Genomic DNA, 15,321 nt, shown 5'->3' with positions numbered 1-15,321 from the left:
ATTAGATTCATAAATCATCAAATATGGATTTCATTTTAGTTAATACTGGATCCATCAATAATACTGGCTAATGTGATTTGCCAAACACACCCATAGGACATCTGTGATATGATGTAAATTATTAAACAATAGGGCAATGTCGTCATTTGCTAGAAGGTCAGGGCCGGTTTAATGAAATAAATAATCTTTGTCATGATTTAATAATATGTAAAAGATTAAGGGCTTGAATGATAAAGCACTGAAAAAATTAATAAATTATCATTCAAAATCCGAATCGATTATTACCTCCATTTCTACGACAACACACCGTTTTCATGACCCGACTTGCAGAGAAGCTCCAATTGTCGCTTTTGCTAACCAGAAACACCACGCGCTTTCTCTCGCGTGTCTCACTCTCCACTCTCCGCCTCTGCAAATCGCTCCTGTCCAAAACCCTAGCCGGCCTCTTCTCCGCGATGGACAATGACTATCCCTTCTCCTCCGAAGGCGACGATCACCTTTTTGAGTTTGATTATAGTAATAGCTCCCGCCAAAATAATTATTTTAGTCAGCCAACGGCGACGAACAGTCGCGGCTTGTTTGACGACGATGACCGCCAGAAAGTATATCTTGTTCCGTACAGGTGCGTTTCGTTTTCGTGTCGGTTTTGTTTGGTTTGTATTGGATGCCTCTCCTGTTTGGTTGCCGAGAAATTGAAGGAAAATAGTTGAACTAGGATTCCTTTAAGATTTCATTTTATTTTTTTAACAAAACCATTCAACTCGATAAATGCAATTTTTTATAATATTTTGTGATTTTCAGAAACTTCGGAGAGAAGGTAAGTTGTTTGGTTGGTCCTTTAAAAGTTAAAGAATAAGTTATTTCCTGTGAATGTATTTTTAGTGATATTTTATCTGTTGACTTTCTGAAAAGGAAAAAAAAAATGTATAACTGTATGTGTTCTTTTGAAAACAAAAATCTGGATTTTAGTTTCTCCGTGGGTGAATTGGGGGGGGGGGGGGTGCTTTTGTGAATAAGTGAAATTGGAATGATGTGCTGGATGTAGGCTGAGAGTGTCATTTGGCTTATGGAAGTGGAAATATGTGTGGATTGAACTGGAACAATACAGTGCAGTCAGGAAGAAAGAAAACATCTCTTGTTTGTGGGGTCTCATAAGTGTTTACATTGCATATCAGGTGGTGGAAGGAGTCGCAAATCCTTCTTGCTGAGAAAGTAGGAGGTGTTTTGTATGAAGTTTCGTCTAACGATGATAATACTGACTTGGAGATTCTGTTGCATTTGAAGAAGAAAGAGGGGTCTGTGGATAGTGATTGTGGGGAAGGAGGAGTTTCAGCTCGTGAATATGCTTTGGTTCCTGAAGGAATGTGGCTGCGGGCTCTTAAATGGTGAGCAAGAATTGTTTCACTTTTCTGTTATGCTGTGTTTCATTCTTGCTTTTCTCTTTTATGAACCTGATTATTTATTTGGATGAGCCTTAGGTAGAATCTGGTGGCATTGTTTCACGTTGGCATTGATTTATTCTGCTCTTTCTACAGGCACAATGATTCTAAAGCAGCAGTGAAGGATTTTGGGAGCTCTTTTGCTGCTGATGAGCAGGATGTGTTTCCATTACAAATTAGGCTTTCTGTTTCGCAGGAAACAAATTCTTTGTTAGTGAAGATCAGCTTGGAGGTCAATTTTGTGTTCTGTTGTTTGTTTTCATTTGGCCCTGTATTTTGCTTAAACGTGACATTTGGTTTATGAATGGGTTTCGTGGGGAGTTTGAGCACTGAGATCTCGTTGTTTGTTGTGCAGTCTGTAGGTCCCTCTCAGATATGTTGTGGTGGTATAAGGTTTTGGTTGATAGATCTGATACTTGATTTATTTAGAAATTAGAATACCTATATTCTTCTGTTTTTCATTATCTTAAGTATTATCTCTCCAATACAATCCTTTTCTTTGAGTAAAATTTTGTTCTTTACGTATCATAATGCATTGTATTTCAGGACAACAAGGTTGATCTTTACAAGAGAGCCTGCAATTTATTCATTTCTGTGTCCGAGATGGTGAGTTTGACAACAATTGATTGTTATCTTATTTTGAAATGGTTTAATATGTTGGGAAAATTTATTTAGTAATTTTTATTCACTAATTTTACAGCTGTATATTTGGGACTTCTCGGGCCAGACAACTCAGTTTTTAATGCATGATGGAGTTAGTATGTCAGATGATTTCTCAGGAAAACCAGGTGAAGAGGTATAAATAGCTGGTTCTCTGTCCCCCTCTCCCCCCCCCCAAAACAAAATATTTCTTTCTGAAATCATGCATTTATTGTCTCTTTGGGGCTGCCAAGCATCAGTAACAAGCAAAATATAGGGACTTTCTCGCTTATGCTTGGTTAATATACTCATGGAATATAAGGTCCTTAATCTCTATTAATGTTAATTCAACTTTCATGGGTTTGGAAGCCCTTCATTAACTATCTGATATGTTTTATATCCATTGTAGTTAAATGAGAACACGTCTTCCAATCTGCAAAGGTTGGATTTGCAAGAAAGAGAGAACATTTTTTCCTTAAAAATATATATCTTTGAATGAGATATTTACTTCTATTAATGTTACTTCTATATAAAATTTTCAGATAAAAGTCTGGTAAATCAATTTCTTATATACGTTTGAAAGATTGTATACTTTGCCATCTGGTACTAGAGGGCTCACCTTGCTGTTAGTAGAAAAGATAAAGTTTTTTTTTTTTTTTCGCTTAAAATTCTTTAAGGAAAATGATAAAATCATTTTCCTTTCTAACGTAGACCTGTGTCATTTGTATATATTTTGTTAGAGGAGTTCTGGATACCCCAAGATCATATTAGGTAACTTTTGGCAGTTGTAATTTTCTGAAGGCTGCTGATTTGATTGCTGCAGCTTGTTGATGAAAATATTGTATTACAAATTCTTAGTGAAACTGGTTTTGCTTATTCTCTAAGCGTTCATGTGTTGCAAGTTATATATTTTCAATGCCTGAAAACAGTTTAGGAAATATATGTTTTAATTTTCTCCTGCATTCTACCTGCAGGTTTTCCTTCAATTGCAAGTCCATGGATTTTCAGATTCAGTTGGGGAGACAAATGATGAGATGGCAGAACCTTACAAAATAATTGATTCTATTTGCAATGGTTCAGTGAAGATAAATGGGAGCAATGATAATCTGAACTCTTATATAACTTCTTCCAACTCCGTGCGGCGTGGCAGTGGCAATGGAGGAGTCTGTTTGTTGGGTTTGACAGGATTGCGGAATCTTGGAAATACTTGCTTTATGAATAGTGCAATCCAGTGCTTGGCACATACCCCGGAGATTGTTGATTACTTTCTTGGTGACTACCAGAAAGAAATAAATTACGAAAATCCATTGGGGTTGAACGTATGCGACATCTGCATTTAAATTACATTGCTCCTATTGAACATTTTTTCCAGTATTCTTGCATTCTTTGCACTTCTCAGACATTAACTTTACTGCCTTTCCCATTTTCAGGGTGAGCTTGCTTTAGCATTTGGAGACCTTCTAAGGAAACTATGGGCTCCAGGAGGAATTCCAGTGGCTCCAAGAATGTTCAAATTAAAACTAGCTAACTTTGCTCCTCAGTTCAGTGGCTATAATCAACATGATTCCCAAGTTAGTGCAAATGATTAGCTTAACTAAATATGCTTCTGTACCCTTCATTCTGTCATCCACATGGCGAGGTGTTATTACTTGTAGATGCGCTCGTGCACGATTATTTTCTTTACGATACTTTGGGACGTGCGAAGATTATTTATTAATATGTTTGAGAGCCTGTATTCCAGGAATTTCTGGCCTTTTTATTGGATGGACTCCATGAAGATCTAAATCGAGTGAAATGCAAGCCATACTTAGAAGCTAAGGATGCAGAGGGACAACCAGAAGAAGAAGTAGCTGAAGAATATTGGAGGAATCACCGGGCCCGCAATGATTCCATCATAGTTGACTTGTGCCAAGTAAGCCTTCGGCTAACATATAAGGTTCACCTGTCTAATATAACTTTGCACTCTGGTTTTGCAGTAGTAGTCCTCGCTTCTTTATAGTGAGATATTCTATAGTTTTGGTGTTCTTGATGCCCTCCTAGTGGCTGCCACTGGAATGGCTTTCAAATGACTAATTTAAGAAGCCAACCAAGTTTCCCGGATTTTATGATTTTAAAAGAGTTCTCGTTTCTATTTATTTGATTGATTTAAATTGTTTCTTGATATATGATAAGATGGTTTCATTTTCCCTTGATGCTTAGGATTACATTTGTTCTTCTTTTGTTATAGGGCCAGTACCGTTCAATGTTGGTTTGCCCAGTTTGCAATAAGGTGTCTGTCACATTCGATCCACTTATGTACCTGTCACTACCTATTCCTTCAACAACAATGAGGACTATGACTGTGACAGTTTTAAGCACTGATGGGAGTACGATGCCAGCTCCGTTTACTGTAACTGTACCAAAATACGGGAGGTTTCAGGATCTTATTGATGCTTTGAGCACTAAATGTTTTTTAAGAAATCATGAAAAGCTGTTGGTGGCTGAGGTATGTATGAGAGTTATGGTTTCAAATACTGCTGTATTACTAGTCTTGAGGAGCATCTGTCATCTGGGCTTTAGATCCAAAGCATGGCCTCCCAATCACTTCATTATGCTTAGGGTGCTTATCTTTTGTTGTAGATCCTTTCTTAGCACTATGTATATAATGTCACTGTTAAACTTCTTTGCCAACTCGTTCTGTCATATATTTGTGGGGATTTGCTTTTTAAAGGCATGGGTGCTCAAATACCATGATTCTTTATGCAGCATTTATATATGGATGTAGAATATGTTATTTAGAGAATGCTATGCTAATCCTTGTGTCATCAAATGATTTTATTTGGTATGATTATAATTTTCACCACTACATGGGAAGCTAAGAAATTTGGGGGCTCTATATTCAATTTGTGCTTGTGTGTATCTTTTCATTTGAAGCTTCGTTATTTGAGCTCTAAATATATGGGCTGACATGCAGATATACAGGAGTAAGATTTTTCGAGTGCTGGATGAGCCATCTGATTTGTTGGGATTGATCAGAGATGAAGACAAACTTGTTGCTTATCGTTTACCAAAAGATAGTGAGACACCCTCCTTGGTTTTGTTCATGCATGAAAGGAAGGAAGAGTAAGCTTCCCATTATTATTGTTATAGCAGCTTTATTTGATGATTCAAGTGATTTTACACCCTGTTTGATATGTTGCTGTTGGTTTCTGTCCTGTTCTTTTTGTGAAAAAAGATGTTAGTGGATGAAGGGTGCATATTGTGTGTTTATACCTCAACAAGTTGCCTCCAAAACTTGCATGTCTATAGAGGACCTCAGAAACTTGATGATTTAGAGTTGATCATGGCTAATACACACATGAACTTCTTTCATGCCTTAAAAAGATTTATTTTCTCATCTCTTTCCAAAGATTCATGACTATGGTTGTAAAGATTCATGACTATGGTTGTTGCTGATTATTATTTTTTTAATCATGCTGGAGTCAGGTCTTGCCATCTTGGGAGGTTATCATTGGAATGGAAAATATTTGGCACCCCTCTTGTGGGAAGGCTATCTGATCTTACTAATGGATCTGATATTCGTAAACTGTTTTTGAAATTACTCGATCCATTTCTAATGCCTGTGGGAGATGACTCAGATTTCTCTGATGAAGCCGGGAAAATAGATAATGGAGATTCTATAGTGGAGGATGTTACCAGCTCGAGAGTCTCAGATAATGATGCAGTCTCAGATAGTAGTGAAGCAGGGGATGAGCCACATTTGAGTGATGACTTCCAATTCTACCGTTTGGATTCAATACGACCAACAGAGATAAAAATGAATGAGCCATTATCAATCTCAGATTTTGCCAAGCCATTGACCATACATGTTCAATGGGCAGAGAAGATGATTGAAAAATATGATACATGTCTTCTCAGCTCATTAATGGAGGTTTGCAAGCCACAGCTGTTCACGAGGATGCCTCCGGAATCTGTTTCTTTGTATAAATGCCTGGAAGCTTTCTTGAAGGAGGAGCCCTTGGGACCAGAAGACATGTGGTTAGTGTGTACAACTATATTATAACTAATTAACTATATGCACGCAAGTATCTTGCTCAGTTCTTTTGATATCCACAACAATATATTTTTATGTACACAAATGTAATTTATATTCTCTAGTCGTACACTAAATTTTTTGGGTCATACTCTTGTTACCTGTTCTCATATGGATGTTTGCAAATATGCATAATTTCAGGTACTGCCCAAGGTGCAAGAAGCATTGGCAAGCTAGCAAAAAATTAGATCTTTGGAGATCGCCTGACATTTTGGTTATTCATTTAAAGAGGTTCTCCTTCAGCCGCTATTTTAAGAGCAAGCTGGATACATATGTTGACTTTCCAATTGACGATCTTGATCTGTCAAATTACGTTTGCTGTAAGAACAGCCAGCTGTCTAATCGTTATGTGCTGTATGCAATAAGCAATCATTATGGAGGCATGGGGGGTGGTCACTATACTGCATTTGTTGACGTAAGTTGTGTTTATTCCTTTCATATTTGTTTTCTCTGACTGTTTGGACTTAATTACCTTTTACAGTCTCTTATTAGCTGCTGCTCATAGAATCAGTGCAGTGAAAATATCCTGTTTTCCCTGTTTACAAATTGTTTTTAAATACAATTTTTCATATTTACCTTGGTCATAGATAGACTATCATTCAGCCTTCAAGCAGTGCGAGTATCTAAAAACACAAATTACTTCTGTGCAGCTCGGGCATAAAAGATGGTTTGAGTTTGATGATGACAGGGTTTATCCAGTTAGTGAGGACAATATTAAGACATCTGCAGCTTATGTTCTTTTTTACAAGAGAGTCTCTGATGTCAAATAAAAACACACACATATGTATAGTTATTCTTCACAATCCGATATCAAGGAAGAGAGCAACATCCTGTCCTTTTGAAGCATTTTGCTGGTTAAGATTTAGAAGCAGCAGCAACTTTCTGCCCGCAGCTTGAAGCAGAATCACAGACATGAGTGTTTAAGCTAAACACTGTACAGTTTTAAAAATGTGCCAGTAAAAAGTTTAACTGGCTTCAAACGTGTATATATGCTTCATATTCTTTTTTCCTTTTTAGGTTGGGTGGCGCCCCCTTAAATCATATATTTCTTCACGGATCACAGTGTAACTTTTATGATTCATCAGTTTCTTAGTCAAAATATTTAGCTATTGTAGACGTACTGACATAGCATTTTATATAGTCTGCAGCTTGTGGTTATTGCAGCAAATTATGTTTGAGGAGCTGTTAGTTGGTTTCTTTCCTAACAGTGAGGATCGCTAGTGATGCCCTAATTGGAGATTGTTACTTGGAAAAATTTAATCATTTGATTTCTTTTTTTGTTACTTCTTGTTCATTTGGGTTTAGTGATGCCTTCCCCCGACGAATGAGAAAAACCCTAATGATATATGCCAAGGCCCGAAGTTTGGAGACCAGTTGCAGTTGCTTTTATTATTTGGTTCTTAACTGTGTTATTCTTGTCTTATCTGATTTTATTTTAAATAGCATGACCGGTTGAATTGGGTAGGCACTAAAATAATAGTAATAGGGATTAAAATACTTGATCAAATTAATAATATTAATATACACTATATTTTCGGATGAATAGTGTACCATATATAAAGCACAAAACTTCTCTTATTTTATTTGACAATAATTTTTTTTAACAACGTCCAATTACTATACTGGTGCGATTACAAAATTGAAATTGCAATGGGTAAGAATGAAAATAAGCTGGAATGAAAATAGAGAAAAGTTGTTTGCTTAAAATTTGAAATTGGAATTAGTGAGATTATAACAAATTATTAAAAATACTTAATGAATTATTGTTATAATTATTAGTTTATATTTTAATCATAGTGATTATTTATTCAAAAAGTATTATTATTATTAATTATTGTCTATAGAATATTATTAACTAATTGTAATTTTTTTAACTAATTAACCTAATAATATACTAATTAATTATAATAATTATATCAATAATAATTATAAAAATATATTAACTAATAATAATATTAATTATTTAATTATAACAATATATTAATTATTGTGATTATTTATTTAAAAATTATAATTATTGTTAATAATATATTAATTAACAGTAATAATTATATTAACTAATTAATAATAATATATGAATAAATTATAATAATATATTAATTAATTATAAATAAAGATAAAATAGTCATTTTCACTTTTGAGCAGGCAAAATGGTTAATCCTTAAAATGGGTGGGAACTCATTCTCACCCCTCCCTTGAGATCGAGTCTCTCATTTTTCATTCTCAAGTTATGGTGGGTCTACGATTCCGATTCTAATTTTCGACTCTATTTTACTAAGCAAACACGGTCAGTAATTTCAATTTCGGATTGCGGTCCCCTACTCCCCGGAGTAAACGCGCCATAAGTCCCAATCAAACCATATCCACCAACTAAGTTTACCAACCGTAATCATCCCCGTTTCAAATTAGACATATCCAAATCCTCATTTTCTCAGTACCATTGCAACAACTCCTCTTGCTCTCAATACTTAGGTATGTACTGTTCCTCCTAAACTGGAACTTTTTCCTTCTTGGGCACTTATTATTAACACTCTTGTTATGTGGGTTATGTATCTTTTGCTGGGTAGGTATAGATAGTTTTTCCAATTTTTAGCTTCTGTTTCGCTTTGATTTGTCCAGATTATGCTTTATTCTGTCAAAATACACAAATGGGTTCACATTGGAATTGGGATAATCGGTATCCGCACATACACTGTTCGATGAAATGATGCTGGAGTAATATGTTTTTTAAAAAAAATTGGGTAGGTACATTGTTGTTAGCATTGTAATATGCTAAAACTCTGTGTCTTCATATTTCCACTCTGTCCGTCTCTGGGTATGAAAAAGGAAAATCATTAGAAATAGGATTGTCTGATTATTGGGCTAGTATTTTAAGCATGAATTATCTGTTCAGAAGTTGTACTTCCTGCTGGGTTTCTTATCCTGCTTTGACCTTGAGCTTTGGCTAAAGAATTGTTTGTGCCGAAGTTTGTGAACATCTTGTTGCTATAATTTATGGGTATGTTTAGGACTGAGGTTCTGTGACTTTAATGGAATCACCAGCTATCAAGTTAAATTGAGTATTAGCGTCAAGCTCAAAGTATAAGTGGTTGTTTAACAAACACTTCAGTTGCTGTGTGATTTCAAAGTTAAGTAGAGCTTGGCAGTCCCAAACATATCCTGAAAGACATTAGTTTAAAAGAATAACAATAATTTCGATTGGCCGACCATGACTTCTTTGAAAGTTGGATTTCTTTATTCCATCTTATGATGCAAGGTTGACCCCTTGGGGGTTAACAGTATTTGTTTTATTGCTCTGTTATGTTTGCCTCCTAGTTCATGACAATTTATTAGCGGTTATAGAAGAGATGTTGACAATTGTTTGTTCGAAGAACATGGGATTTCGCTAATTTTAATCTTTTCATCATTGCAACAACCTCTACTATGATTTTTTTTTTTTTTTCAATTTAAATGTTAGAGAATGTCTTCCTGCTTCCTGAGCATGAATGTGGTTCACCTGACTCTATCCCTCTTCACATCTTTGTTTGATGCTTGTTACATTTCAGCTAGCCTTTTGGGGTTAACTAGTAATTCTGCTCTTTGCTGGCAGCTACTATGGAAGATATTGAGATAATGAAGGGAGATAAACTTATATTAAGGGGATTGAGGTTCCATGGTTTCCATGGTGTGAAGAAAGAAGAAAGGACACTAGGCCAGAAGTTTGTGGTAGATGTAGATGCCTGGATGGATCTTCGCAAAGCTGGTAAAACTGACCTTCTGGCAGATACTATTAGTTATACTGCAATTTACAGGTGGGCAAAACTTTTACACCACTGTTTATAGAACTGAAATTTGCTGGGTAGATATATCTTCAAATACCAGTCATTGCCAGTTATCTCTGTGGTTTTGTAACTGTATGCCTTGTTTTCACTAGGCTTCTTTTTAACCCTGAACGAACAGGATAGTTAAGGAAATAATGGAAGGACCACCGCATAACCTGCTCGAGTCAGTGGCTGAACTCATCGCATCCACCACTCTGACAAAGTACCCTCAAATATCAGCTGTTCGAGTGAAAGTGGGGAAGCCTCATGTTGCCGTTGAAGGCTCTCTTGATTACTTGGGTATTGAGATCCTCAGACACAGAAGTGTTGATGCACCAAATTGCTGAGCATGGTGCATAACATTTACGTGCTGTATGTCTACATCAAGTGTTGATGCACCAAATTGCTGGGCATGGTGCATAACATTTACGTGTTGTTTGTCTACATCAAGAATTGATGATCTCAGTCTTCTTTTTTCGTTCAATTTTTTTTTTTGGGGGTTGCCAAAACGTTAAGTTGTTAAAAAAATTCAAATATTGCTATATTTGAATGCGTGGGAATTAATATTATAAATGAGTAGTTATTGTCTTTACCTTTTTCTTCTCTATCTTAAGATAGTAATTTATTTTCACTTTTTATTCATTTGTTTTTTTTTTTTTTGGGATCATTCGTTAATTAAAAAACACTTTGGCTTCCAAAACAAACTCTCAAGAATTTTAAACTATTCCTGAAGAACGAAGGTATAGCTGATTAAAATGAAAATTAATTAATAAAATTAAGCATTTTATAAATTTCATTATATAAATAATTTTTTTTTAAAAAGAACACTTATAATGAATTATTAACATAACCTTAACATCCAAGGATTCGTAGTTCAACATAAAAACTAAAGAAAGCAGACGTGGGCTCTGCTAAGAGTAATTAATTAATTATTATTTATTTGGTATTGGTTCCCCAAAGTGTTGAGTGTTGTTAATTTGTATTGCAGTGAATCAAATTGACATGTATGCACCAATCATTTTTGTCGAATCTCAGTTAGTTAATTAGGAAATGTTACGTTGATCTCAGAAACATTTCTTTAAATTTTCACCAACATTTTTTATTTTATTTTATTTCATTTATTTCCACGTATGTTAGCATTATGAATGAGTCATCAATTTTTGGTTTCTTCAACATCGACCTGATTCGCGCCATTCCTTGGTCCTTTCTTCCGGCTAAACTTAATTAAAATTTATTGATTTCCAGTGATTTTGGAATTGAAAAAAAAATAAAAATGAAAGAATAAAATTGATTTCGCGTTTCTTTTTTGCCATCCTTTGCTAATTGCTAGAAAGGGAAGAGCGATCCCTCCTCAGGTGGTAGCACGAAGAACTTTAAAAAGGTATAATTCAGTAAAATGAAATAAAATTGTGAAATAAACCATTAAAAAGGTATTCATACGGTTAGCAAAAGAGCGCACGTCCATTTTACCACCAACGAAATTATTCCTTTCATCATGACAGTTAAAAAAGGATGCGTCTTTCCGTCCTCCTTTTAATATTACATCCCGGAGATCAAAACCAAATGCAACCTTTTGAAAACTACATTTGCCATTATCTATTACACTAAACAAAGTTATTTTCAGTCCTTGCTTTTCTCCCTTCTGGCATTTGGTAGCAAGTTTCTACGAGATCATTTCTACTAAAATGCAAAGACACATGTAAACAAGTGTCAAATACTTCCCACGAAAACTTTTCCAGAAATCGTGGATGAAAACAAAAGAATATCTTTGGCTCATGCATTCATACTTGGTTCACGATTGCTGCTTTTGCCTCTGCGGTTCCATATTGGAGTGGTCTCAATAAGCTGATGAGGTACAAGCCGCTGTTCCCGCTTAGTAAGCTTGCGGAACTTGTGGACTCTCAGCCTGGCTATTTGTGCCTCCTCTTCAGCAGTCAGCTCCCTCACTACAACGGTCAAACGGCACTCTGGCCTTACTTTAATTCCACTTCTTCCCTTAGAATGGTAACTAACCCTCTTCTTGAAAAATCCCTTCCCAACAAATGCCTCGGCTGTGAGCAATAGATGCAGAGTAAGAAAATCAAAATAAACTATTCAGAGGAAGTTCATTTGCATTAACTTACCAACCAGGAGACGATCTGGATCCAACCCATGATTGTGCGTAGCATTTGCTCTGGCAGAGTGAATAACCTGCACATCACAGATTTAATTTGTACATTGCGGTTCTTAAGAAACGGATATTCTCCTTCTACATTTTGTTCTTCCTTTTAAATCATCAGATCACTTCCGTAAGTACATTGGAAAAGGAGGCTATTCTCATATCAAGTCTTATTCACCCATTTTGTTCAGTAGGTAATTACACTACTGGTTTCCATGTGTTGACGACTAAAATGCAATAACTTTATTTCACATCACTTAATGAAACCAGAAACTTTCAAATAAAAAAAAAAAAAAAAAGAAATGAAACGACAACAGGTAAATGACTGAATCACCTGGTAGACAGTTTTTGCAGCTCGCTTTATGGTCACTTGTAACTGCAATAATGCATCTTCAACACGCATGCCACGTACTAATGCAGCAACCAAGTTGATCTTTTTAGGACTCTATACAAGAAAGTGGACAAAACTTGATCAGGTGGTGCACAATTGATAACATTATTGCACAAAAGAGCATGCAAATGAGATGCATAAACAAAAGAAAAACAGCCAAATGCTATAGATCCAATAATGCTTCTTTTTGTTGGGTTAAACCATCTGATATACTGATGGATCACCACCTAAAAATTCAGAAGTGAGGAATTTGGTCAAATGATACGTCTTCCCTTCTTCCTCAAATCTAATGGTACTGAAAAGGAAATTGAGGGGGAAGTCGTAACAACATTTTCTAAACCAGTCGTCAAATTTCATGGTCAAATCAGAAAAATGATGAAGCAAAATTTCCCATACTTTCTTTTATGTTTATACCTGCTTTATGCCCTTTAGTACAGCTTGAACTTTTGCAGGTTTAGAGACCACCTTCTGGTCATCAGCTTTTCCACTTTCTATTGCCAACAATGGAGATGAAACAGGAGTTTCATCTGATGAATTTGCCAGTAACTTCCTAGTACTGGAAATGCTCTATAAATAAAAGATCAGACAATTATGACATTAAACCCAGAGAAAGATTAAATTAAAATGTAAGCAGTTCAGATCTTGAAGATGAAACCCATTATCTTAATAAACAACAGTAGTTACAAAATCCAACTTATACTTCAACTCATTTTGCCAGCAAAATCAACGTACAAGTCTTCCATATGGAAGGATGATTTAAATCAACAATTTAGAGATACATTAAAGTGACGATGAAGCATCTCTCCATCAATATACATGCGTAGCCAATTTCATTACTGGAAACTGTGTACTGATGAAAGCTTGCAGCCAATGCATTGATGAGTAATTCAAAACTTCGGAGAAGAGTTTTATGAAGGGGTAAACCATTATTTTTCTTCCAATACATGATGTTTGTGAATATTAATTTACAAATACGCCCATGTGCATTAAATCAGGCCAGCCATGTGTGAAAAGACACTGAATCTACTTTAAGATTGCATATATTTACACCTTATATCAGAGTACATTTCGGGTCTCTTGTTGTGTTTCATTGTAAAAGCAGACCTTGCATTACTGAAAATCTTTCAATTTTATACAAAGTATCTGAAAATCTTCCAAATTTATACAAAGTATCATATAAAAATGGAGAGGAACAGTAAGTATTACCAACTGCTGCAGATACTGATATAAAGGCCTTGAGATGTTAGTAGAGGGTGACGTCCAGAGACTTTGTATATGTAGTAACTGACCTGTGAAATCATAAATTTCATTTAACCCTCAAATTCAGGTTACTACTTGTAATCAGCACATTGAAAAGCATGGAAATAAAGATAAAAGTTCAAGAAGAAAAACAATAAGAGCACTTTAAAACCTAAAAGTTTCTAGTTAATCTTTCTCTATAACTACCAGTAGTAGCTCATTGCTACAAATTTACATCTTAGACTCACCGTGCAAAAGAGAGGACTGTAACCGAGAACTAGAAAAGTTTGCAGATGCAGTGTAATTATGTCCCAGTATTTTTCCAACTTGACAAAAAACAGACTGCAAATGTCTCTGCCAGCCCACCATGACTTCAAAAGCTAATTTCGCAAAGGAATATCCCGCTACAATAGATCAAATTATCTAACAGAAAAATTAACATTATTAGATTGAGAAATTAAATCAAAAATTGAAGTAGCATATAAAAAGAATTACAGATGGGAACTGGGTGGGACTAATATTACAAGTATATAGGGTTGGCAATTTGCGGGCTTGGCCCGGGCTTTTTTAAGCCCAGGCCCACGTTATTATCATTAAGTCCAAGCCCTCTAAAAGCCTGTCTAAATTTGAGCGGGCTGGACCTGGGCTGGGCGAGGGCCGGGCTAAGGCTTTCATGAATTTTTAATTTTTTTAAACTTAAATTAAAGTTGACTACCTAATACACAATATTCCAATACACAAAACATTAAGAATACAACATAATAAATTATAAATTCTAATACTGAAAAAAAAAACTAATCCAATATTTGTGGGGGGCTTCTTCCTTATCCTATAGGTAAGATATTAGATTAATATAATTATATCACCAAATCTGTCGGCTTGTTCTAATCTCTAATATCATCTAAAAAGTTCTATACTATAAAAGAATGTCTAACAATACAGAACATTTTCTACACCATAATCGGATAAAATTTTCTAATAAAATAGATAATTTTTTTACACCAAAATCTCATAGTATTTTTCTAATAATTAATTTATACATAATTTCATAATATTTTCCGAACAATACAAAACATTTTCTAAACCATAATCTCATAATATTCTACAATACAAAATTTCTCAATAATTCAACCATAATCTCATTATATTCTACCCTGAATTAGTGATGGCTTGTTGATTCGGGTCGCCTGGGCACTGGTTCGGGTCGTGGTCGCCTGGGTTTGCTGCTGCTGCACCGCCGCACGGGTTAGCTACTGCTGTGGGTTCGAGTGGCTGCCAATACGTTGCGCGGCTGGAGCTCCTGGGTTGCTGCAGCGTCGCGCACTGCACTCGCGTGGCTGCGTCCCTCAAGCTCAATCGACGATAGATGAACGATGGTGGCTGTAATCGCCGGTTCGCTGTGAGTTAATGAATGTGGCTGCCGGCGGCTGCTTTTTGTTGCTTGATTGCTTCACTTGGTATGGGTGGGTGAGTGTGATTCGTGGGAGAGAGGTAGAGAGCAATGAGAGCGGCTGAGTGAGGGGAGAATTTTAGGGATTCAGGTTTCGGCTACTTTTTTTTTTTTTTTTGATTTTTTAGTTTTT

At 35.6% G+C, this 15,321-nt stretch overlaps 3 protein-coding genes across 6 annotated transcripts; 2 read left to right on the top strand and 1 right to left on the bottom strand.

The window, feature by feature from the left end:
• The first annotated feature begins 302 nt into the window (after positions 1-302).
• Positions 303-7,405, top strand: LOC18038840 (ubiquitin carboxyl-terminal hydrolase 8). 3 transcript variants are annotated; one of them, XM_024181515.1, is made up of 13 exons: positions 303-622; positions 1,176-1,385; positions 1,536-1,671; positions 1,986-2,045; positions 2,140-2,235; positions 3,053-3,397; positions 3,509-3,649; positions 3,820-3,990; positions 4,306-4,563; positions 5,032-5,180; positions 5,544-6,095; positions 6,292-6,565; positions 6,801-7,405. In XM_024181515.1, the coding sequence occupies exons 1-13, from the start codon at positions 315-317 to the stop codon at positions 6,918-6,920; spliced, it is 2,820 nt and encodes a 939-aa protein (XP_024037283.1). In that variant the 5' UTR covers positions 303-314; the 3' UTR covers positions 6,921-7,405. The 3 variants fall into 3 exon arrangements, with proteins under 3 accessions (XP_024037283.1, XP_024037282.1, XP_024037284.1); XM_024181514.1 differs by having other exon boundaries at positions 6,738-7,405; XM_024181516.1 differs by having other exon boundaries at positions 6,742-6,831.
• Positions 7,406-8,305: 900 nt separating this feature from the next.
• On the top strand, positions 8,306-10,542 carry LOC18038095 (dihydroneopterin aldolase 1). Of its 2 annotated transcripts, none has more exons than XM_006429974.2 (3): positions 8,306-8,622; positions 9,740-9,941; positions 10,090-10,542. In XM_006429974.2, exons 2-3 carry the CDS (start codon positions 9,745-9,747, stop codon positions 10,295-10,297), a joined length of 405 nt encoding a protein of 134 aa, XP_006430037.1. In that variant the 5' UTR covers positions 8,306-8,622; positions 9,740-9,744; the 3' UTR covers positions 10,298-10,542. The 2 variants fall into 2 exon arrangements, with proteins under 2 accessions (XP_006430037.1, XP_024037285.1); XM_024181517.1 differs by having other exon boundaries at positions 9,696-9,941.
• Positions 10,543-11,414: 872 nt separating this feature from the next.
• Positions 11,415-15,308, bottom strand: LOC18038094. The gene is made up of 8 exons (XM_006429973.2): positions 14,892-15,308; positions 13,987-14,161; positions 13,706-13,788; positions 12,914-13,066; positions 12,443-12,553; positions 12,074-12,140; positions 11,738-12,001; positions 11,415-11,630 (listed from the first exon to the last, which is right to left on the bottom strand). Exons 2-8 carry the CDS (start codon positions 14,105-14,107, stop codon positions 11,614-11,616), a joined length of 816 nt encoding a protein of 271 aa, XP_006430036.2. The 5' UTR covers positions 14,108-14,161; positions 14,892-15,308; the 3' UTR covers positions 11,415-11,613.
• Between the last annotated feature and the right edge of the window lie 13 nt (positions 15,309-15,321).

This window comes from Citrus clementina, unplaced genomic scaffold (assembly GCF_000493195.1).
Source record: "Citrus clementina cultivar Clemenules unplaced genomic scaffold, Citrus_clementina_v1.0 scaffold_6, whole genome shotgun sequence".
Taxonomy (NCBI): Eukaryota; Viridiplantae; Streptophyta; class Magnoliopsida; order Sapindales; family Rutaceae; genus Citrus; species Citrus x clementina.
The sequence above is the reverse complement of the archived record's forward strand: the minus strand, read 5'-3'. Positions and strand labels throughout refer to the sequence as shown.